The 24886-nt window shown below is 44.5% G+C and overlaps 1 protein-coding gene and 1 long non-coding RNA gene across 20 annotated transcripts in view; one reads left to right on the forward strand and one right to left on the reverse strand.

Annotated features, from left to right (window-relative positions):
- The window catches only part of LOC135976627 (uncharacterized), a 41032-nt gene extending 21693 nt beyond the window's left edge, over positions 1–19339 (forward strand). The window contains exon 2 of the long non-coding RNA XR_010593957.1: positions 16531–19339. This is a non-coding gene — a long non-coding RNA (uncharacterized LOC135976627). The remainder of the gene's footprint in view (positions 1–16530) is intronic.
- Positions 1–24094, reverse strand: part of INPP5K (inositol polyphosphate-5-phosphatase K) — a 36821-nt gene extending 12727 nt beyond the window's left edge. For 2 of the 19 annotated variants that reach the window (XM_005298297.5, XM_042858067.2), the window contains exons 1-9: positions 16505–16633; positions 16218–16325; positions 15245–15353; positions 13136–13252; positions 11640–11815; positions 8359–8470; positions 7593–7702; positions 3798–3824; positions 1651–1843 (exon numbers count right to left, since the gene is read on the reverse strand). In XM_005298297.5, the coding sequence (XP_005298354.1) occupies positions 1651–1843; positions 3798–3824; positions 7593–7702; positions 8359–8470; positions 11640–11815; positions 13136–13252; positions 15245–15353; positions 16218–16325; positions 16505–16623 (1071 nt within the window). In that variant the 5' untranslated portion in view covers positions 16624–16633. The other 17 variants (XM_005298301.5, XM_005298299.5, XM_042858065.2 and 14 more) reach the window with 17 other exon arrangements.
- Between the last annotated feature and the right edge of the window lie 792 nt (positions 24095–24886).

Here is a 24886-nt window from a genome sequence, read left to right on the forward strand (position 1 = left end):
TTCACAACTAAATGAAAAACTGGTCTCAAAGAGTAATCGTCAATTGTTTGCTGTCAAATGGGAAGGACATACACCTCTACCCTGATATAATGCTGTCCTTGGGAGCCAAAAAATCTTACCGCATTATAGGTGAAACCGCGTTATCTCGAACTTGCTTTGATCTGCCGGAGGGCGCAGCCCCGCCCCCAGGAGCACTGCTTTACCGCGTTATATTCAAATTCGTGTTATATTTGGTCACATTATATCGGGGTAGAGGTGTATCAAGTGGGGTCCCGCAGAGCTTTATCCTGGGTCCAACACCGTTCAGTATTTTAATTTACAATGTAGATGATGGAGTGAGAGTGTGCTTATAAAATCTGCAGATGTGACCAAGCGGGGGGGGGGGGGGGGGGAAGCAGGGAGGGTAAGAGAGGCTGCAAACACTCTGGAGGACCAGATTAGAATTCAAAATTATTTTAATAAATTGGAGAATTGGTCTGAAATCAACAAGATGAAATTCAATAAAGACGAGTGCAAGTACTACACATGGGAAAGGAACATTAAACAAACATACTTATACAGAAAAAGGGGAAACAACTGGCTACGCAGCAGTATGTCAGAAAAGGATCTGGGGGTTATAGCAGACTACAAATTGAATATGAGCCAATAGTGTGATGCTGATATGAAAAAGGAAAATGTCATTCTGGGATGTATTACCGGGAGTGTCATATGTAAGAACAAGAAATAACTGTTCAGCACTATTCAGCAGTGGGGAGGCCTCAGCTAGAATTCTGTGTCCTTTAAGAAAAAAGTGAACAAACTGAAGTGAGTCCCAGAGGAGAGCTACAAAAATAAGAGGTTTAGAAAACATGACCTGTGAAGAAAGGGAGAAAGAACTGGGCATGTTAGGCTAGAGAAGAGACAGCTGGAGGGGAGGAGGAGGAGGGATGATAACAGTCTTCAAATATGTAAAAAGTTGTTATAAAAAGGACAATAATCCATTGTTCTCCATATCAGGGCAAAACAGGAAATAATTTGCTTAGTTTGCAGCAAGGAAGATTTAGGTTGGATATCAGGAAAAGCTTTCTAACTAAAAGGATAGTTAAGCACTCAAACAGGTTACCTGTTATAGACGTTGTAGAACCCCCATCACTGTTGAGACAGGATAGTCAAACACCTGTCAGCGTTAGTCTAGGTATACTTAATCCTGCCTGAGTGTGGAGTGATGGACTAGATGACCACTTGAGGGCCTTCTCAGCTCTACATTTCTATGATTATATGCAGGAGCAAAGGCTTAATAAAAGTTCTAGAATCCCTGAAATACCTACTTCACTCTGTGCGACTTGCCTCTCAGGAAGAGGAAGCCATTAAGGAAGAGAAATTCTCAACCTGAGTCACGAACCTAAAAGTCTGAGGATGAAGAAGCCTTTGCTCATTTGTAAAAAAAAAAGCCAGTGCAAACAAATTCTGTAATCCATAAGAAAATGTCTGTGTGACTGCAACCAGCAGGGCTTCATCTTGTTGTGTTTGTCATATTTCTGCTTATGACTTACATAAAATGATTCAGAGAATTAAATTCCATAAATTAGAATTAATTTTAGTTTTGCCTTTAAGATTACAATTTCTTAATGGGGAGATATTGGCTCCAGAATTATAAAAATGGAACAATACCTGAAGCCCAAAGGTTCCTGTAACAGGTTTGTGATCACTGATGCCATAGCTCATGTGACTGATATAGTTATTCAGGGTCACAGAGATTGTCTGCTCTCCTTCAGACAAATCTCCATCCTCTGATGGATGCTGGGAGAGATTCTTCACCCTCCAAAGAATTCGATCTGTCCATGCTGGTTTCCGTTTCTTCCCACTACAAGGAGTATAAGCAGAGTGGATGAAAAGAGAAGAAAAAACAGTGGCCAAAATTATGTAACTATAGAGCATCTAATTCAAAGTTGATCCAAAATTGTCAAAAATTATTACAACATTCAAAGCAATCACATCTCAACTTCATTTTACAACTCTGCTCTAGCATGCACTACAACCAGACCCATGGTTTATTTTATTTCAATTGAACTCCACTGTAAGAGATCAGCTTTCATGGGTCCCTCTAACTGGAAAGAAATAAAATGAAGGAGTGTGGGATTGGATTAGTCAGTCAGTTTCATACAGGAAATGATGCTTTCTCCTAGAACTCACTCCAAGAACATGCAAGAGTCTACAGTTAATGCAGAAACTGTCCTGACCTCAAGCCAATGGCCATCCTTGGGGAGGGTACAGCACCCGTCAGACACTTCCTGCCTTTTGCTGAGTTGTGTCACACGTCGAGTATTTTTTTTATATATTCTTGGTTCCAATATTTTTAAAAGAACAGGAATAATTTTGTATTAATAGCCATCTGGAGAGCTTCACTGATGCTAATTATGTAGCTAGTAGCTTTTCCATACTATTATCACCTGTTATGTAGAAGAGAGACAGCAATGGATTCTGGCAAGCTACTCCAGTGCGTTATAATGATAGCATAATTTCTATACTTAGTACACAAGCTTTTCCCTAATAAAATGCTTTATAACATCTAGTAGAGGAAAGTTTGTCTACAGGCAGCAGATTCTTGCATCTAAGTAGCCTGCAACCATGTGTCATGTCAAAACTGCAACCACTATGGTTTGGAGTTTCCTTTTATACCATATATCAACAACAAGAGAAGAAACGAGCCTTTCCAGATTCTCTCTGTGATGGGAAGATGACTTTAAAGCAACAGTCCTCTGTATGGCTATATCACTTCACAGTGAAATGGAGAAAAAATCATATCCCATGGAAGAGGAATTAGAATGCATTGCATTGAATTGAATTACAAGGGTTAAAGGAGCATGATGCATAAGGAAAACTGTCAGTTTGACAATTTTAAACAAACTACCATAAACCAGAGGTACTGCTCAGATTAAAATTCAGCACCCTTTCCCCTCCCTACATGCAGGTCTGACTCACCTTAAATGAGAAATGGAAGGATTTTAAGTGATTAAGTAACTGTACACATGATACTTGTACACATGAGGGAACCAATCCCATGTATTCCAGTAATAATACAAACTGACAGAAATCTTTAAAAGCTGCAGTACATCTGCTCTGCTGTGCAAGGCAATACCAAAATGAAGAGCCTGAATAAAAAGTTAATACACTGTCTCCTTTATCTGATGATATGGAATAACCACATAGAGAAGGGAAGCTCAGAACATATACACCACTATCCAGAATAATATAAAATATACCAATCCATTGAAAGATAGTGGTTGGCTGGTTTAAAGCATCCTTTGTGAACATACTCAGAATGCAAAAATGTCTGCCTGTTCCCCACCTTAGGTGAATCAAAAAAACTCAATATTAACAGAAACTGAATGCACATGTTAGAGGTGTTTAAGTGAAGTAACTTGAGTTACAAAGAGAGAGTATATGATATTCATATTTAACAAACTAATGCCACATTAATTACTGTGTCAAGATTTCTCAAGTTGCATAATTACTTATATTTGTTAGTTACTGAATTTTACAGCGGCTTACACTACTGCTATCTGTTCGTGCTCAGATAAAGAGCCTAGTGCTTTCAGTCCAGACTAATACATTAAGATTAGTCTCAGTGATTCTCTTGAAGTGCTACAGCAGAGAAGATGATGCTACAACTTTCAATTAGATTCAGGAAATTCCTGCAGAAAATCAGAAGAAGTCTGATTTTCAAATATTTCACAAGAATCAAATCAAAATATCTGAGCCTTGTTTTGATTCTGCAATATCTACAATCTAAGAAAGCCAGAGAGTTTTCTTCTTACTTAAACCAAAACAGTGTCTTCTGCCCCCTGAAAATAAAGATAAAGATAAGTATAAGACTCCTGATGGTCAGGAGCTAATTTCTCCATTGCAATGTGCCCTGCAGATCTTGTAAATATTAAAGCAATTTGGTAACAAATTAAATTCACAGATTAAATATTTTACAATCTTTATTTAAAAAGCTGTTTCAAACATACCTTTATGGACGATTTAAAGCAGTGGTTCTCAACCAGGGGTATCTGTACCCCTGGGGGTACGCAGAGGACTTCCAGGGGGTACATCAACTCATCTAGATATTTGCCTAGTTTTACAACAGGCTACATAAAAAGCACTAGCGAAGGCAGCACAAACTAAAATTTCATACAGACAATGACTTGTTTATACCGCTCTATATACTATACACTGAAATGCAAGTACAATATTATATTCCAATTGATTTATTTTATAATTATATGGTAAAAATGAGAAAGTAAGCAATTTTTCAGTTAACAGTGTGCTGTCACACTTTTGTAATTTTTCTGTCTGATTTTGTAAGCAAGTAGTTTTTAAGTTAGATGAAACTTGGAGGTATGCAAGACAAATCAGACTCCTGAAAGGGGTACAATAGTCTGGAAAGGTTGAGTGCCACTGATTTAAAGCAACTGAAAACTTCCCTGTGGTGTCCCAGCAGTCCAGAAAAATAATGGACTGCAAATGTGAAGTATCATATATTAATTTATTAAAAACATCTGGCCATTTGTTTCTCCCCAGAACTTTGCAAGGCAACATTAGTCTCTGCTGACAATTTATAGGCCTAGTTTGGGCTTTAACAAAGTTAAGTGATCAGACTTTTTGGCATGCTGAACAATCTTACAAAGATAGAAACTGGCTAAGAAAAGGAAAATAGGATTTTCAACTGTGGAAAGTCCCAATGTTCTCCACTATGTCCAGTGTTTGATATATTAATCTGGAAAAGTGGGTAAACAGTGGTGTCAAAACATGCTGATGACAATTATTTTGGTTAGTCAAAACTAGAGATGGGTAATGAACTACAAAAAGATCTAACAAAGCTAGATGAACAGGCAACAAAAAGGCAGATAAAATTTAATGTTAACAAATGCAAGGTAATGTACATTTCAAGGAATAATATAAACTACTCATACACCTTAATGGGTTCTAGAAGACGGGGGGGAAACTTGGGCATCATAGTATGGCAAAAGTCAAACAGCAAAAAAAAGAGTTTTCATGTATAAAAAATGAGTGAGAAAAATACCACAAGGCCTTTACATAAATCAGTGTAATGCCCTCAAAGGTATAACAAGATCCAGTGGCTAGAAGCTGATGCTACAAAAATTCAAACAGGAAAGTATGTGTAAATTTATTTTAAGTGTAGCTGTGTGTAATTAACCATTAGAATAGCTCACCAAGGGATGTGATCAATTTGAAGTCTTTCAATCAAGAGTTGATGTCTTTCTAGAAGTTATATTGTAGTTCAACCATAAATTATGTGTCTCTATTCAGGAATTACTAGTTGGATGGAGTTCTATGGCATGTCATATGCAGGTCAGATTAAATGATCATAGTGACTCTCCTCTGAACTTAAAAATTGTATCTATGAATGCCATATTGAGCTCTGATAACTATCTCACAAAGTATAGCAGAAATAGAAGAGGGGCAGAGAAAGGCAACAGATGATTACAGGTATGGAGAGAATTCTGATGAAGATAGGGAAAAAAAATTGGGATTGTTTAGTTTAGAGAGGAGATGAAGACAACAGGACATGACAGAAATACACAGACTGAATGGTGTAGACAAGATATATCAGGAGGTCCTATTTATCTTCTCATTATACAAAAACAAAGGGACATCCAATTAAATTGAAAGGCAGAAAATTTAAAACTGATAAAAGGAAAACATACATAATTAACCTGTGGAACTCAGCCACAGGATGCCACTGAAGAGGGCTTCATGAAAGGATTAGAGCTTTATAAAATCATGACTGGTGTAAAGAAAGTAGATAAGGAAGTGTTGTTTACTACTTATCATAAACACAAGAACTAAGGGTCACCAAATGAAATTAATAGGCAGCAGGTTTAAAACAAATAAAAGGAAGTATTTCTTCACACAATGTACAGTCAACCTGTGGAACTCCATGCCAGATGATATTGTGAAGGCCAAGACCATAACAGGGTAAAAAAAGAACTAGATAAATTCATAGAGGATATGTCCATCAAGCCAGGATGGGCAGGAATGGTGTCCCTAGCCTCTGTCAGCCAGGAGCTGTGAATGAGCGACAGGGGATGGATCACTTGATGATTACCAGTTCTGTTCATTCCCTCTGGGGCACCTGTCCCTGGCCAATGTTGAAAGACAGGATACTGGGCCAGATGGACCTTTGGTCTGCCCCAGTAGTGCCATTCTTATGTTCTTATACGGATAATAGAAACATCCACAGTTGTATTAGATAAGGCACGTCTGTTTTTTTTAAAATGGGATATAAATTCATGTTTTAGCAAGAATCAGCCACTAAATTATGGGGTTTAGGAAGATAACCTGCCCACAGAGAAAGCATTTCATAGCTTTGTGCTCTGAGGTTTCTTGAATCTTCCTCTGAAGTATCTGGTATAGGCCATGCCAAGAGACAGGATGATGACAGTAATTCGTTATGTTCTTATGAAGTAATGAAAATTAGTTTTCACATTCAGATAAGAAAAAAAAATGAACACATTTTGTTTTAAGTAGTAAGAAAATGGGCTCAAAATATGAGTGTATCAACCCAAAGGATATTCTTTTATTAAAGAACAAAGTTGGGCCCTTGAAGACAATGCTTTTGAATAAAAAGATTTGGTGCCTACATTGTCCATCTAGCCCAGAGGTTCTCAAACTAGGGATTGGGACCCCTCGGGGGTTGTGAGGTTATTATATGGGGTGTCACGAGCTGTCAGCCTGCACCCCAAACCCCGCTTTGCATCCAGCATTTATAACAGTGTTAAATATATTAAAAAGTTTTTAATTTGTAAGGGTGGTCGCACTCAGAGGCTTGCTAAGTGAAAGGGGTCACCAGTACAAAAGTTTGAGAACCACTGATCTAGCCCTTCCAAATGCAAGCTCAGGCCCACGTTGCCACTCCCGTTCCCCTCATGTGACATGGAAACACAGCTCTCTTCAGTCAGAAGAGTTCATTAATTCAGCATTGCCCACTGAATGAACCAGATAAACTAATAGGTCTAATAGCCTCATAGTCAACATGGGCAGCAGATATCGAAAACCATGGAAGGCTGAGCCTCCACAAACAGCTTTGCATGGCCCCGCCCACACTCCACCCCCAGACCCCTTCCTGCTTCCTGGCACTGTGCTGCACGGGGCTCTTAACCCCATGGCTGGGGCCCCAGCCTGCGGCTAATGGGGGCTGGCCTGTGCTCCGAGGCTGATGGGCGGGGGGTGCCGCCCACCCGGTGCTCTGGGGCTGGAGGGGGCGCACCACCTGCCCAGCCACTTGGTGTTCCAGTGCTGGGGCCCCAACACCGGCCTGGCACTCTGGGGCTTAGGGCGCTCAGGCAGCCCAGGGCTGGCTGGGGGTGGGGTGGGGAGGGAGGTGCCTGTGTGGAAGTCGCCGCTCTGAACTCCGGCAGGAAGGCGGGGCCTCTGGCAGAAGGAGTGGGGCCTCCCCGAGCCTGGGGTTCACCCACTGCCCATGATAGTCAACTAGCAATTTGGGACAAATCTAGGCCTGTTTAGTTGATCAGACTGATATTTACTAAGGCACAAGGCTTATCTCAGACTGTTCCCAGCCTGAAACAATATATTGTGCTTTTTACCTCGTGTCATACACATCAGAGTGAAGGTCGAACTTGTAAGTGGGTTTAAACTGCAAGGGACCCTCTATAAATTCCTGGAGAAAAGCTTCCTTCTTCTTTGCCATATTTAACTGCGGAAATAAAACAAATGTTATAAGCAATGTGTTATAAAGGGCAACTTGTAAAGATTATGTTTAAAATCAGAGATTAAAGAATCATTCATGAAGGAGATGAGGAAGCATCTTCTAAAAAGGATTCAAAATTTTACACACTGCAATACATCTTTCAAAGAAAAGGCAGAGGGGCTCCTTTGCAACTGCTAGAGACTTTAAACTAATCTTTCTAAAAATACTGTAGTAGTTATTCTGGAAATGGAGATGTGCTAGGGCCAGCCCACTAATATTTTAAATGACCTCTTGGGGTGCGGGGAAAGAGGGAGACAGATAGAGACAATAGGACAATTTACAAGGCTGTAAAGTTCACTGAAATCTTCAGTCAGCACTGCACCTGAGTCAGAATGAAACAGAGCAACAAATATATGTAAGTTAAGTAGGTAATATTTAAGACTGAAATGCAAGACTTCACAGTTATACCAGTCCCAGTAGGGAATGAGTTAGGAATAATAGTGGGAACTCAAAGCTACTCTAACATTGGCCTCTCTGAACAAGGGACCCTGTAGTCCCTGTAGGAACTTTGACAGAAGATGTGAGAGCAGAAGCACCAATGTAAGCTATTCTTTAGCACCTGTCAGCACTAGAACCAGCAGAACATTAAAAAGGGACCATACCTGGTCCTTTTCCCATAGTAGATTGTATCGGCTATTGCTTATTGACTCTCGGACAAAATGTATTCCATAATCTGCTATCCGGAAGTTTAGATCTCCAAACCAGAAAAGAATGCTATTTAAAAAAAAAAAAAAAAAGGGGGTAAGTAAGTGTTCATGGTTTCCTATAAACCTTTTCTTTTTTGGGGGGGGGCGGGGGGGGAGGGAAATCATGACTATAGGGAGAGATTACAATAGAATGTTGAAAAATATACGTTATTCCATTGCTTAGATACTTTTTTATATTTCTAATCTAAACACCACAAACATCATCTTCATTCAGTGACAGTTAAGGTTACAGAATGTCAAATCCACCAGTCCAAAACTTTAAAGGGATGGTAATCAAAATTAAGGGGAAAGTTTCCTACATTCCTTGCCACTTTCAACACTGCCTACTACACAACAAACTCCAGCACTCCACATGGCCTATACTTTCAACAGGCAGCATGGGCAGCGGGTATCAAAGGCAGGGGAAAGCTCAGCCTATCCAAACTGCCTCCGTGGCCCCACCCACACTCCACCCCCAGACCCCCTCCTGCTTCCCCCTGGGCCCATGTCTCTTCTTTCTCATGTGGCCAAGCCCCAGGCCAGTGGCACTGGGGGAGAGAGAGAGAGTGTGAGTGAATGAGTGTGCCATCGCCCCCGCCTCTCCACTCCAGCCAGACCAGCGTGGAGCACAGCTGGGGAGCCCAGACAGCTGTGGGGAGCCGTGGCAGACCCTCCACCTGCCCGGGCAGCCCCAGGCCGAGTCCCCGTTCCCCAGGTCCACCCGAGGCAAGCAGAGGGTCCACAACTCCACACCAGCAGCTCTCCCCGACCCAGCTGGGGGGTTTGGGGGGGAAGAGAGGAGGGGGCCCTCAGAGCCGCAGCTCGGCCATGGTAAGAGCCGCATGTGGGAAGCTGTGCGGAGCCGCAGACCCCCCACCTGTCCCGGTGGGGTGGGGAGGGGGGAGGCAAGAAGCCCAGGGGCAAGAACACTGGCCAGGGGTTGCTCTCAGCCCCCTCAGGCTGGCGGAGGGTCAGCTGCAGCTCCCCACTGCTTCCTAGCTCCAGACTAGTGCCTGCCTTTGCCTCCACCTCGGGCTGGAGCTCCTGCCCCCCCCGCCCACTTTTGGGAGGGCTCCGGCGCCTTGCTCCAGCCTGAGGCTAGTGGAGGCAGGCCTGTAGCTAGGGACCCTGGGCGGCTGGAGCCAGTGCTCGTGCTGCCCGTCCACCCAGCGCTCGGGGCTGTGCTGCCCGCTCACCCAGCACTCCAGGGTGGGAATGGGGCACACTCAGATGCCTGCCTGCCCACTTGCCGGGTGCTCCAAAGCTGGGGGGGGGCCACTCTAGGCTACGGCAGGGGAAGGGCAGCGGGCCCCAGGCGGAAGCAGCAGGCTAGCCGGGGGCTAACCTACCCAAGCCCATTGGTAACTCATCACATATGCCAATAATCCAGTTTCATCAACATTTTGTGCTAGACTGCAAGTTGAATGGCACCTTCAACAACAGAGTAACTTCCAAATGTCCGGTATATGTGATAATAATCTGTATCAATCTGTTGATACCAAAACATCTTCACACACTGTTAAGGTTTTGCACTATAGCGCAAGATTGATGAACCTGGGGTACATATTGCTTTTTTTAATTTGTTGGAGATGGGAAATCCTCATGGAGTAGGTTATCGACAATGTTGAACACAATACAAAAGAAGCATGGAAATGAGCCTTTTCCTTTCACTTCTGAGTTCCATATTTAAGGTTTTGCCCTGCTAGGGAGTGTCCTAATGCTTTGTTGAATGACAGCTAATTTCTTAGGTTTTTTTAATATAGAGTTGGGGCACTTCAGTGGGTCAGTCCCCAGAGTCAGGGAGAAGGAGAGATACAAAATGACTGAAATCTGAAATACTTATATTTTGGTGCACTGCACTACAGATAATTTTTTTTTTTAATTACAAAATATTTTCCTATATGCAGTGTTGTTGTAGCCATTTTGGTCCCAGATATTAGAAAGACAAGGCGGCCGAGGTAGTATCTTTTACTGGACCAACTTCTGTTGGTGAGAGACAAGCTTTTGAGCTTATACAGAGTTTCTTCTTTAGGTCTGGGAAATGTACTCGGGGCTTGTCTACACTGCGAAGTTGTTGACAAAACTTTTGTCTTTCATGGGTACTCATGGAGGTGGATTACTAAGAGCGCTGGGAGAGTTCTCTCCTGGCACACTCGCACTTCAAAGCGCTGCCACGGGAGCGTTCCCCGACAGCGCTTTGAAGTTTCCAGTGTAGCCATGCTCTTAAACACAATGTGAAAGACTGTTTAGCATAAGCAGTTAACATATTTCAAGGAACTATTCAAGTTGAAGTGGCCAGTTAACACCACGCCATTCATGGTGGGGCTGGGGAGGAGGGAGGATTCACCCCCCCTTGAATGAATGAATTACTTTTATTCTTTAACCCATTTTAAGTAATTCCTGTAAAATTAATAATAAAAACCACACTAGTGGCCTGAAACAGATAGTGGAATATTTAGGTTAGAAATTTGAGAGACAGTACAACACTCAGGGCAATTAAGTAATAAAATAACTTGCCAAGAACTGGTGGATGGAGGCTCCATCAGTAGATGTTCTAACAAATCCATTTAGGTAGATAAAATTGCAAAAATGCAGCAAAATGGAAAAAAATTCTACTCACAGAGAGAAAGGATTCAGAGTAGCAGCCGTGTTAGTCTGTATCCGCAAAAAGAAGAACAGGAGGACTTGTGGCACCTTAGAGACTAACAAATTTATTAGAGCATAAGCTTTCGTGGACTACAGCCCACTTCTTCGGATGCATCCGAAGAAGTGGGCTGTAGTCCACGAAAGCTTATGCTCTAATAAATTTGTTAGTCTCTAAGGTGCCACAAGTCCTCCTGTTCTTCTTTTTAGAGAGAAAGGAGAATCTCAGCATATATGGGTTTTATCTTCTAGGCCTCCAACCACTAGAAAACTACATTACTCAGACTAGCTAACTATATACTACTTGAAATTAGAAGAGTACAATCCTGCACTACAAGCCTCAGACCTCCAGGAGATCTCTTCCAGCTCTTTCAGTTTGAATTCAAGGAACACATCCACTGAAGAGACATTTAAAGTAAAAGTGTGACATGTGGAAGAAGTCCTCAGACAAATCTCTACTTAAGAGAATGTTGTGAAATGAACCTATGACAGACACTATTATCTCAGAAATGGGGCAGAAAAAAACTGTTCTAGAACTTGAGTGTAACACTCACTCATGATCTAGAATATTTGGCACATTCTCATCTTCAAACTGCTGCATTTCCAGAATTTTCTCAAAGTCATCCAGTCGTTGCTCAGCATTCTCAATGTGAGCAGGCAAATGGCAATTCATGAAGCAGATCATATGACCATAGAGGGACATGCGAATGGTGACTCCTCCTTTGTTCCCCTGAAGTGGAAAAATAACAGCGCTCTTTGAAGTTATGGTCAACAGCTGCAAATGTATCCATTGCTACAACATATGTAATTTCAAACAGTGCTATTAAGGAATAAATATTTTGGTTTTGTTTTAAATTTACAAAAGCAATATTCAATAGCCATCATTCAGAAATCTCTCAGCCAATAAACTGGTGAAATTCTGTGGCCTGTGTTATGCAGGAGGTCATACTATGTGATCATAACTATCCTAGGGTTACCATATTTAGTGCCTCCAAAAGGAGGACACTTTAAAGGGGCCCCAGCCCCGCCCCCAGCCCCGCCCCAACCCCGCCCCCTCCCCAAAGTCTCCGCCCCCTCCCCTGCTTCCCGCGAACATTTGAGTCGCGGGAAGCCTGAAGCAGGTAAGGGGGTGTGTGTGTGTGAGGGGGTGTGTGTGTGTGGGGGGGGGGGGGGAGGAGGCGCGGCCCACCCCCGGCACCGCAGGTCCCCAGCCCGTCCCCCGGCCCGGCCCGGCACCGCCGGCCGAGCTCCCGGCCCGGCACCCGGCCCCCCCGAGCACCGCCGGCACCCGGCACCCGAGCCGCCGGCCGAGCCCCCCGGCCCGGCCCGGCCCCGGGCCCCCCCGAGCACCGCCGGCACCCGGCCCGGCACCCGAGCCGCCGGCCGAGCCCCCCGGCCCGGTCCGGCACGGGGCCCCCCCAGCACCGCCGGCCGAGCCGCCCGGCCCCGGGCCCCCCCCCGAGCACCGCCGGCCGAGCCGCCCGGCCCCGGGCCCCCCCCCCGAGCACCGCCGGCCGAGCCGCCCGGCCCCGGCCCCCCCCCGAGCACCGCCGGCCGAGCCGCCCGGCCCCGGGCCCCCCCCGAGCACCGCCGGCCGAGCCGCCCGGCCCCGGGCCCCCCCCGAGCACCGCCGGCCGAGCCGCCCGGCCCGGCACCCGAGCCGCCGGCCGAGCCGCCCGGCCCCGGGCCCCCCCGAGCACCGCCGGCCGAGCCCCCGGCCCGGCACCGCCTGCCAGGCCCCCGAGCCCCCGGCCAGGCACCCGAGCCACCGACCGCATGTCCGATTTTCCCGGACATGTCCGGCTTTTTGGGATTTCCCCCCCGGACGGGGATTTGGAGTCCAAAAAGCCGGACATGTCCGGGAAAATCCGGACGTATGGTAACCCTAAACTATCCCTTCTGACATTGGGGGGTAGGGTGGGGGGGAAGAGGAAGAATCTATAAAACTCTCTAGTACATTTATTGCCAAAAAACCCAAAAAGCTCCCCAAGAAATCCACATCATGTAGTCACGCAGTAACCCATGCCATCAGCTCTCAGATATCCTTTACCCAATATCCATAAAGGCCTGTGCGCGTGTAGTGAGTGTGAATGTCCCGTATGAAGGGGATATGAGCATGCTTCACAAAAACCAGCAGAAGGAGTCCCTGCATTCGAACGGATGAGAGCTGCAAAAGATGAGAAAAAGGTCATAGTCAGGTTATATGGAGTACTTGGGATACCACAAATACTGGAGTCTGCTCCCCGGGCCTTTAGTTGGAGAATGCCACACCCAAGGTCGCATATTCCCTACAGCAAGTTTGACCTAATGTTTATGGTAAAGCACATACTGAAGAGCTTCTGAAAGTGCCATTGACTGGAAATTATAAGATAATCTCAAATTAAAAAGGGAGTTCTTTTGTTGAATTAAATATTAAACTGATCAGTACAGTATTCCTTGTTACTTAAATTCAAAGTAAATACAATGCTGTCCCTAAAATTTTAATTTTCAAATATATTGTAGAATTTTGTGCTGAAAATGCCTAATTGTATTGTAGAACACATCAGAGGGAAACTGGAGGTTTGGACAACTGAGGGTTGGAGCTTTTGGCACCTAAGAAGGTGTGAACATTTAACTAGATATTTCTGCTGAAATAATCAGCAGAGAAATAGTTCATGTGGACCTTTAAAGGTTGGGTGCTCAGCACTTTCTAAAAGAAAGGGCCCATAAGTGTGTCTCAAGATGGACACCAAGAATTGACACACCCAGTATCACTAGTCACTTTTGAAATCTTCATTCCAAAGAGTTCACAATTTAGAGATTCAAACAGACAACTCTAAAGGACAAAATCTTTTTTCTTGAGCTGGTATTTTTCGTGAGTCCACGTCAAGAGTTTCATGTTACTAAACTCTGAATATCTAATCCCTGCATCCTGACCCCCCAATGTTTCCACTTTTCACATCATTTCCAAGAGTGAAACTGGAGCTATGTCTATTAGAAGTGCTGTCATAATACAGAAACACAATACTTGCAAAGCATTCCTAAAGCTGGGTCTACACTGCCACTTTCAGCGATAAAACCTTAGTCATTCAGGGGTGTGAAAAAACACACCCCTGAGCGATAAAACTTTTAGCTCTGAAAAGCGCCAGTATAGACAGTGCTTTATCGCCAGGAGCCACACTCCCGTCAATAAAGCTACCACTCCTCATTCGGGGTGGGGTTTGTTTGTTTTTAAATCACCGGGAGAGCTCTCCCCCGGCGATAAAGTGTGTCTACACTGCCCACGTCACAGAGCTGCTGCAGCAGCGCTGTCGCGGCCGTGCTGTAACATGGGCAGTGTAGACATACCCTAAGTGTGGACACAGCTTTCACCAGCAAAGCTGCACTTAAAACCATTCCCTCAAGCAAAACAAGCTATACCAGCAAAAGCAGTTTTGCTGAAATAACTGCCTCTGCACTAGGTTTTTCTACCAGCACAGCTATATTGGTCAGGGATCAGACCCCTTCATACCTGACTAATACAGCTATACTTGCAGAAGCCCCTAGTATAGGCATAGCCTGACCTCAGAATACTGAAAACTGTCATATTTTTCATACAATTAAAGGCCAAATATTAATATTTTTCTGCCTCACTAGCCTACAGCTACTATCTGTAACAATACTCATGCTTAGAAGGAACAAATCATGTCATTTCACTCAAAATCTGAGGCCATACGCAGCTGGAGTTTTTAGTCAAGAATAAGGTTTGCCAACTGCCCCCGCATCCCAGCGTTGCAGGATGGTTACAAATGCTATTTAAAAAGCTCAACCTCTAACCAACGGGTATGTAATGCTAGGCATCTGCAGAACTGACTATGAGCAGTGCAAATACCCTTCCTCCTGCAAGGAAGATTTAGTTTACTGAATGTTACTAAAACTATGATGTCCACGAGGCAAATAAGGCACTGTTTCTACTTTAAGATGTGTTGAGATTCCATTTACTTCAAAAAGTGCCTGTGCTAACAAGCCAGCAGGTTACAAGTCTAACGGAAAGACTTGCATATAAGATAACTATCAGCATCTGTACAAAAATACTCAGTACCAGTTGCCAAGGTGTGTCCCTGTTACCCACAGTAATCAGAGTTTGGAAAGAAAAATAATGAATGAAGGGTGCTAACCATTTATAGAATTGAGAAGTTACCTTGATATAACCCAAAGGAGAGAATACGGTCATGAAGAAAATGCTCCACGGATCATCAAATGCCAAGTCAGAAAGGAAATTTATGATCTTGGAGTTCACCTCCTGTAAACTGAATACAACAGGGTTACTCATATATCCTGGGCTCAATCTAATCCATACTTTTGACAGAGTCCTCATAAGTTTTAGGAGCAAAAACAGGTAAGACTAACACCATGACATCCTAAGAGACTTTCCTAAAAGCAGTTATAATGTTTCTTATTCTTACCCATGCAAGACAGATTACACTGCCTGTTATATCTGTGGTGCTAACTTTCAAAACAGGAAAGTTACAGGGTCTTAACCAGAGCCCTGACCTATGCTCAATATCAAAATTCATGACAAATGCAGGTGACAGAAGGTGAAGTGATAAACGATACCATTACAAGGTGCTGCTGCAATTTAGCTGAAGGAAAGAGAAGGGTGTTGGTTGACTACAGGGTGATGACAGATCAGAACCCACTGGCACTGCCATGGGGTGACTGATGCAAGGACAGAAACACCTTGACTGACACAGGAGGCAAGGAAGATTCTGCTCGAACACTTGGCTCCCCTTGATTTCTTTAAAAACTCTGCACTGTAAAGTTTTGTCAACAACTGCCAGTGAGGTAAGAATTTTTAAAATTTGTAGATGTTTGAGTAAGTGAGCTTGTATCAAGGCACATAAGGCCTGTAGTTCTGCTACATAAAAAGATGCAAGATGCGAGTTGGGGAAACAAGCAGACAGTTCATCACAATATGCTCCTAATTTCTATTCACAGTCACTAGCCCCTAGCCTTTGGACATCTGCATAGTGATACTATGATCCAACACATCACCTTTCACAACCATCACAGTAATTATGGCTGTTCAAAAGAATTGGGAAGCTATTGAAAAACAAAATTTTGGCAGTAAACATGCAGAGAACTGACCATGGCGTCCTTTATCACATACCTACCCGATAACATACATATCCATACTCGGTCCCTGTGAACTGAGCTGAAGTAAGCTAGTGACATCAGGAGGAGGAGAAGCTGTGCCCACATTCCAGGTTACCAAGTGCAGTCTACATATAAAAAATAAAACAAAATTTAAGTCTAAACAGGTGAGCACTTTTCCACTGCAAACCTCCCATATGTGGGGAAAAAAAACAAGATTTACAAATAATGACAAATTGAAATGTATCATAAAAGCTATTTACTAGCTACACAAAAATGTAACAACTCGCCAATCAGAGAATGAAACCTGAACTCTTGACACTTGTCTTTCAGCTTTTTCCCCCAAATCAGGAAAGCCTCATCTAGCGTGCGAGAGACTTCCTCATGAATCTCATCATCTGAGCTGATGTCCTCCACACAAGCCATGAGTTGTGCCACTCGTTGTCGGAGCTGTAAGCGACCACTGGACCCTGTACTGCTGAAACTTGCAGAGCGGCTGCGGAAGGGGTGCAGGCTTTCTAAATCAAACAGGGAGAGGGATGATGAATCTTGAAGCGCATCTTCACTATTCAAGGACGCCATCTGGGCAAAAGAGCAGCACAACTATACTCCAAAGTGCCAGGCACATTACCCTTCAAATCCTGAGTACAAGAAAACCCTCAGTGGCACACTCACAGGGTTCTTCAGCTCGAGTTTTAACTCATGTGAAATTTAGCATTATTCCTAGAAAAACGTACTGGTGCAATCTTTCAGTAAAGCTGAAAGAAATACAGCATTAAGATCAGTCACACTCTACTGCTTCTGACAAAAGCTGATGAGTCCTGCCCCATCTCACATATTAAACCATTTCTTCCTAATAGATTTAACTCTGTTAAGAGCTTGAGGTTTAAGAGAATTTATTGCTGATGTGATTTGAATCACATGTTTCTATCAGCAGCTAGAAGAAATGTAATCTCCAACTTCCAGGCGTGTGCACTACTCAATTCTATCTGAGTACAGCATAAAAAGCCACAAGGATCCTAGAGCTTCTGATGAGGGGTTCCAAAAGCACAGACCTGCCACCTAACTTTTCAAACAGTATCTAATACTGTACACAGTTTTCTGAGAAAGGATTTTTCATTATTATATTGCAGGTGGTCTTTAAAATACTAAGCTGCTAATATCCACCTAACTTACGTTCTTATACGGCATCCATTACAAACGTATCTGAATAGCTAACAAACAATCTTTAATGTAATTACCCTCACAACATCTCTGTGATGTAAGGCAGTACAGTAGAACCTCAGAGTTACGAACACCTCAGGAATGAAGGTTGTTCACAGGGGCGGTAAGCCGTGGGGGGCAGCCTGCCGGTCGGTGTGAGGGCGGCAGTCAGGCTGCCTTTGGTGGCGTGCCTGCGGGAGGTCCGCCGGTCCCGTGGTTTCAGCGGTAATTCGGCGGCGGGTACACCGAAGCCGCGGGATGGGCAGATCACCCGCAGAAACGCTGCCGAATCCGCGTGACCGCGGACCGCCCGCAGACATGCCGCCGAAGGCCGCCGTGCTTGAGGCGACAAAAAACATAGAGCCGCCCCTGGTTGTTCATAACTCTGAAATGTTCGTAACTCTGAACAAAATGTTATGGTTGTTCTTTCAGAAATTTACAACTGAACATTGACTTAATACAGCTTTGAAAGTTTATTATGCACAAGAAAAATGCTGCTTTCCCTTTATTTATTTTGAAGTAGTTTAGTACTGTATTGTATTTGCCTCTCTTTTTTTTTGGTCTCTGCTGCTGTTTGATTGCGTACTTCTGGTTCCAAATGAGGTGTGTGGTTGACTGGTCAGTTCGTAACTCTGGTGTTCATAATTCTGAGATTCTACTGTATTATTATTCCCATTTTGCAACTGGAGCACAGAAAGACTGAGGTCACACAGGAAGTCTTCGGAAAAAGCAAGGAATCGAACCTGTATCTCCTCACTCTTAGGGTAGTGCCCTAACCACTGGAATATCTTTTCTCAATGAAAGTTTCCCTTTGAAATGTTATACTGAAGTTAGCCAGAAGCTATAGTAGAATAAGCTGATACCGCAGTAAGTGATGGGCCTTTCATATATACGACAGTTCACCCTCTACTATGGAAGAGATGGATTACCTGAGAAAACTCTCCAAATTAGCATTCAGAAGGAAAGCCAGATCGCAGTGAAGATACAGAGCCAAAAAACTATTGAATACAAAGGGGGAAAATATCAGCAAATATTGAGGAAAATTTAATTCCATGATGTCGCTAGACAAGAGAAGAAAAGGGCTGACAACCTGAGGATCCACACCAAAAAATGAGAAAATTTGAGGTAAAACCAATTCAAACAATTCAAGGATTAAGCGTTCTTGTGAGCTATAGCTGTAGGACAAATTTCAGAGTAGTGAATATATAGCTGTAGAAACAGAATGAAAAAGGCATAACACCACAGGACATTAGGCAATCCCAATGGACTGGGTATAATTCTCTATAAACGCTTAGCACTTTATAACTCTCTAACAATATTAACTGATCCTCAACAATCACAGTGAGTAGGTATGATAAGATCTTCACCTGACTGTCATCACAAGTAAATTCTCTTGCAAAATAAAGAAGCTACTCAAGGTACTCTGTTTTTCTCCATCTTATCATCATAGTGATCCAAGCACCTAGTGACGTGTCAGAACATTGTTCAAACCAGGAGAACCCTATTCTAGACATTTGGATCACGGGGCAGGGGATTCCCCAGAAATGAGCCCTTCCCAAGCATGCTTTCTGCATAATATTGATTTACAATAAGTTCCAGAAGACTGGAAGAAAGCTAATGTTGTGCCAATATTTTAAAAGGGTAAATAGGAGGATCTCAGAAATATAGGGCTGTCAAATTGACATCAATCCCACGCAAAAAAATTGAATGGATATGAGAATTGTTAATGAAGAATTAAAGAAGGGTAATATAATTAATGTCAATCAACATGGTTTATGGAAAATAAGTCTAGGCAAACTACGTGGTATCATTTTTTGATGAGATACAAGTTTGATTTATAAAGGTAAAAAAGTTGCTGTAATATATTTAAACTTCTGTAATGCATTTACTTGGGACTGAACAATATCTTGATTAATAAACTAGAACGATACAAAATCAACATGGCACACATTAAATTGATTAAAAACTAGATAACTGACAATTATGAAAGGGGAATCATCAAGCAGCTAGTGTATTTCTAGTGGAGTCTTGCAGGGCTGGTCCTTGGCCCTAGTTAACATCTTTATTAATGACTTGGAAAAAAGTAAAATAATTCCTGATAATGTCTGCAGATGACATGAAGTGGTCATAATGAAGAGAATAGGTCACTGATATAAGAGTGATCTGCGTCACTTGGCAAACTACATGAAGGCAAACAATGTACATTTTAATATTGCCAAATGTAAGGTTATATATCTAGAATGAAGAATGTAGGCCAGACTTACAGGATGGGGGAATCTCTATCCTGAGAAGCAGGGACTGCAAAAAAGACTTGAGGGGTCATAGTGGACAATCAGCTAAACATGAGCTTTCAGGGCAACACCGTAGCAAAAGGCTAATACAATTGTTGGATGTATAAACAGGGGACCATTGAGTAGAGTAGGGAGGTTATATTACCTCTGTATTTGACACTGGTTCTGATGTCCACAAGGATGATGAATAATTGAAGAGGGTCCAGAGAAGAGCCACAAGCACCATTAAAGGTTTGGAAAACATGCCTTATAGCAACAAATTCAATGACTTATATCTTAGTTTGTTAAAGAGAAGGAGAAGAAGTGACTTGATCACAGTCTATCAGTACCTACACTGGGAACAGAAATTTGATAATAGAGGGCTCTTCAATCTAGCAAATAAAGGTATAACAAGACTCAATACTTGGAAGATGAAGACAAATTCAGACTAGAAATAAGGTGCAAATTTTTAACAGTGAGGGTATCTAATCATTGGAACAACTTACCAAGGGCTATGGTGGATTCTCCATCACTGGTAAGTTTTAAATCATGATTGGATTCTTTTTCTAAAAGATCTGCGCTAATTCAAACACAGCTGTTAGATTTGAAACAGGAATTAATACAGGGAAGTTCTCTGGCCAGGGTTATGCAGGAGGTCAGACTAGACCAGTGGCTTTTAACCTGGGATCCACAGACTATGTCTAAGATTTTCAAAGGGATCCACATCTCCATTCAAAATTTTTTTAGGGATCTGCAAATGAAAAAAGCTTGAAAACCACTGGAGTAGACGATCACAATGGTCCTTTCTAGCCTTAAAAAAAAAAAAAAAAAAAAACCTATGAATCTATATGAACTTCCAAAGACTGAACAATGCTGCTTTTTTGAAGAGAGCACCCAGTCCTATAAATTCTTGTTAACTACCTGACAGCAGAGAAACTGAGTTAGAAATATTTATTGCTATAGTGCCTTCCTCATAGCTCTAGACAAATAGAGCACTCTGGCAAAACTTTCCCACAACCTATGATGCCTTATCTTCATTTGATTTATTTCAAGTAACTACAAGTTCCTTTATTTCCCCTTAATATGTCTACAGAAATCAAATTGTGAGGGTTTTTTAGAAAACAATTATTTAACTTATATATTAATAGGGGGTTTACTCTAAGATCACATAAGCAGTCATTGGTGCCCTAGCTTTTCTCCTGAAAAGACTGACAAATGGAAATCCTACACGTCCTTAAAATGCCTCAGTTGCTTGGTTCAGAGGGAAGAGAACGTATCTGGGAAACTTTACAAAGGGCTTAATATCTTAGTCAAATCTCAATTTAAGTTTTACACCCATTTTCTGTATTTCTTTGTCTATTACTGACAATTACCTGTAGTGGTTTGTAAACAGAAGCTTTCTCCATTCACTGTCAAGTCCACAGTCCAGTGCTTGTGACATTACAATTCATCCCCCCAGAAACCATTATTTTAAAAGCACTGGCCTGTAGCAAAAATAAAGTCAGAGACTCATTTAACTCTTTCCCTTTGTATTTGCCAGTGAAGGGAAGAATTTTGGTTTCTGGTATGTTGTTCTGAATCTAAACAAGTACAGCAGATTTCACTCTCTGCATTAAAAATTAAGAAGTGGGCCTTTTTTAATTAGAAAAAAACCCTGTTAAATAGTCAAACAATGTTCAGTTCTCCTGTCTGAAATTACTCAAGTTCCAAAAGTTTAAAAAGTAGAAAATCAGCTTTTCTTCTTTACTCCATGTGACTATGCAAAGTTGGTAATTAGTATAACTCCTTGCTAATGAGCTGGGACAGTTATCACATGCTTCAGTAATTACAAGTCATTATATAAACTTTCAAGGGCTTTTTTTTTTTTTTTTTTAAAGATCTAATCATGGATTTCAGCAGGTCATGAGATCTTCTAATCTCTTCTCTAAAAAGGGGAATGGCAGGTCCATATATTACTACAGCTGTAAGGTTAATTTTCACTGCTGACACAAACCACTAAGCTCCATTAATAATATCCACTAATATTGCAGCTGCTGCATAAAATTAAGCAGTTTTCTGCAGTGAAGCAGCAACTAGTATGAATGTGGGAGGTCTTCAGAACACAAACATATACCAGCCCCTGAACCCTGGAAGAGCTGGCTCAACAAAGTGCATGAAGACAGATGAAGATAATGGGTGAAAGAATGAAGATGACCCCTGTCACAGATCCTCAGTTTTCAAACAGTCTCTTGGAGGAGCCCCTTTAGGGTGCCAAACCCCCAAGTGGTCTCACTCTTCCTTCAAGGTAGGCCACACAGACTCACCACATCCTAGATTGAGCTACTGGGTTGCAGCATTCCTGCTTTACACTAAGCAAATCTAACCAAGACAGACTCCTGGTAGAGACTTGTATATTCTTCTGAGACTAATGCAACCCAGCCAGTATTTGCGGTCACAACCCAAACAGAACACAGCATTCAAAGTCCTTAGGTTAGTACAAAGAAATAAAAGTTATAGCACAGTCCAGTCTGGTCAAGCTACAATTCACCAGTCAAGCTGTAGTGAACTCCATTTTCAGGCTCTGGTTCTCTCAGACTTCCTTCCTCAGGGTATGCATAAACTTAAATCACAGCAGCTGGGTCACTGTAGCGCTTCAATGTAGACACTACCAATGCCAACTGGAGAGGTTTCCAGTGGCGCAGGTAATCCATCTCCCAAGAGGTGGTAGCTAAGTCAACTGGAGAATTCTCCCATTAATCAAGAGCTTTGTACACTGGGGGTTCGGTCGGTTTGACTGCACTGCTCTTGGGGATGTGGATTTTTCACACCCCTGAGCAGTGTAGTTATCCCGACCTAATTTTGTACTGGCAACCCCGGCTTAGTTTACCCAGAGAGCAAACAACTCTCTTTCTCTCCTCCCGCCCCCTCCCAAATGGGAAGCAATGCAAAGTAGGGGGGAAACTCAGGCACACATAGACTTCACAAAAATATTACAAAAAATTCCCACTTTGTTAAAACCCCCAAGTTCTGGGGCTCAATCCAAAACTCACTTACCTGAGATTCTTCATGATCTCTAAATCAATAGGCTGGGCCAGGCCCCTGGGTTCCATCCTCGCCCTCCCCAAAGACCTGCTGGGAAAGTAGGAGCTCTTGTCAGGAAATGGGTATGTCAGCAGGCTGACTGAGTGCCAGGAACCAACAGCCCAGTGGGATCCCAGGGTGCTCTCTCACCCCCCCCCAAAAAAAGGGGGAGCTGGATCCCCTTCCTTCCACATACATATACCAGAGAAGAGGTGTATCCCTGGGCCCTTACTTCCCCTTCCCCCATCAATAAACTAGACAGGAGCCCCTGAGGTACTGCATCCCCCTGAAAACCCAAATATATGTATTTATTTACATGGGGGCGTCCCTGAGTCGTCCCCCCCCCCACAGGCGGTATCCCTCCCAAGGTATATATGCACCCTGGGGGACAGCTGTCCCCAAACCACCTGCATGCAGGGGAGATGGGGGGGGGGGGGTCATCCCCAGGCCACACACAAGTACATGGGGGAGGGAGTGAGGGTCATTTCCAGGTCGCCACCGCCACACCACACACCTACATGCTCGGACAGGGGTGTTCCCTAGCCTCTCCACGCCCCTCAGGCCACACACTTAGGGGTTTACTTCCTAGGCCCCCCCCACATACACTGGGGGGGGGGTCGGTAGCCCGCTCCCCCCCCCCCGCACACACACCGAGGGGGGGTCCCTAGCCCACTCCACCACTGCACACACACCAAGGAGGGGGGGGTCCCTAGCCCGCTCCGCTCCCCCCCCCCGCACACACACCGAGGGGGGGTCCCTAGCCCGCTCCGCTCCCCCCCCCCCGCACACACACCGAGGGGGAGGGGTCCCTAGCCCGCTCCCCCCCCCCCGCACACACACCGAGGGGGAGGGGTCCCTAGCCCGCTCCCCCCCCCGCACACACACCGAGGGGGGGGGGGTCCCTATCCCGCTCCCCCCCCCGCACACACACCGAGGGGTGGGTCCCTATCCCGCTCCCCCCCCGCACACACACCGAGGGGGGGCCCCTAGCCCGCTCCCCCCCCCCGCACACCCTCCGAGGGGGGGTCCCGACTCCCTGGGCTCTTCTCGAGAGGCGGGGCCAGGTTCCTTGTGCGGGGCGCCCTGCTCCAAGGCCGGGCCTATCCGGGCGCCTGGTCCCCGGGCGGCGGGACCCGAGCGGGGCGCAGCGAGGGTCGCAGCCGCCCCAGACAGACGCTTTCGGTCCAGCTCGGACTCTAACCCGCCGCACCTGTGGGCGGAGCTCGCGCCCTCGATCTCCTCAGGGCCGGCGGCGCTCGCGGCACTGTCCCGGCCCAGCCCCACGCCTGCGACCGCCCTGCCCGCCCCCGCCCCCACGGCCCACGTGACGAGGGCGGCCGCTGTCTGCCAATGGGAAGATGAGGGGCGGGCTTCCCTGAAGCCTGGAGCGGGTGGGGTCGTTCGGAGCAGAGGGAGCGAAGATCACGTGACAAACAGAGGCGAACGTGGGCATTAAGTGACCCGATAGCAAAAAATCGGGACGGGGGTGGGGGTAATAGGCGCCTATATAAGAAAAATCCCCAAATATCACAACTGTACCTAAAAAATTGGGACATCTGGTCAAACGAAGCAGGCATGATGGGGGAATAGCCCATGGCACTCTCTGCCACATGACAGCAAGGATTCCAAGCTAGGGTGACCAGATGTCCTGATTTTATAGGTACAGGCCTGATATTTCCTTATATAGGCACCTTTTACCCCCTCCCCAGTCCCCATTTTCACACTTGCTATTTGGTCTCCCTATTGCAAGCTGCTCCACCCCCACTATGGCCAGTGGGTATTGGCACAAGGGTCCCGGGGCTCATGCTGCCCCCTTCCTCTGCCACAACTCACAACAACCCCTATCCAGAGAGGACTAGGGGCTAGCTGGGCTGCTGGTCTCAGGGGGTCCAGATAGCGCCCCCCCTCAGTCCAATCCAGACTGAAGGGAATGGAACAAGCCTACAGAGACAGGACAGAAGTGGTGTAGGAAGACCACTGTGGTATTTTTCTGCATTATAAACTCTGCTCGTTAGTCCTCCTGAAAAACACAGCTGCTGTCAGCACAGTGCAGGCGACACAGGTAGACTAGAGAGGAAGGGCTTTAGTCCCCACCCCATGCCCCCACCCCTACCAAGAGTCTCCGCCCCAACTGGGAATCATGGTTTAACAGCAAT

The sequence above is a fragment of the Chrysemys picta genome, chromosome 19 (assembly GCF_011386835.1).
Source record: "Chrysemys picta bellii isolate R12L10 chromosome 19, ASM1138683v2, whole genome shotgun sequence".
Taxonomy (NCBI): Eukaryota; Metazoa; Chordata; order Testudines; family Emydidae; genus Chrysemys; species Chrysemys picta.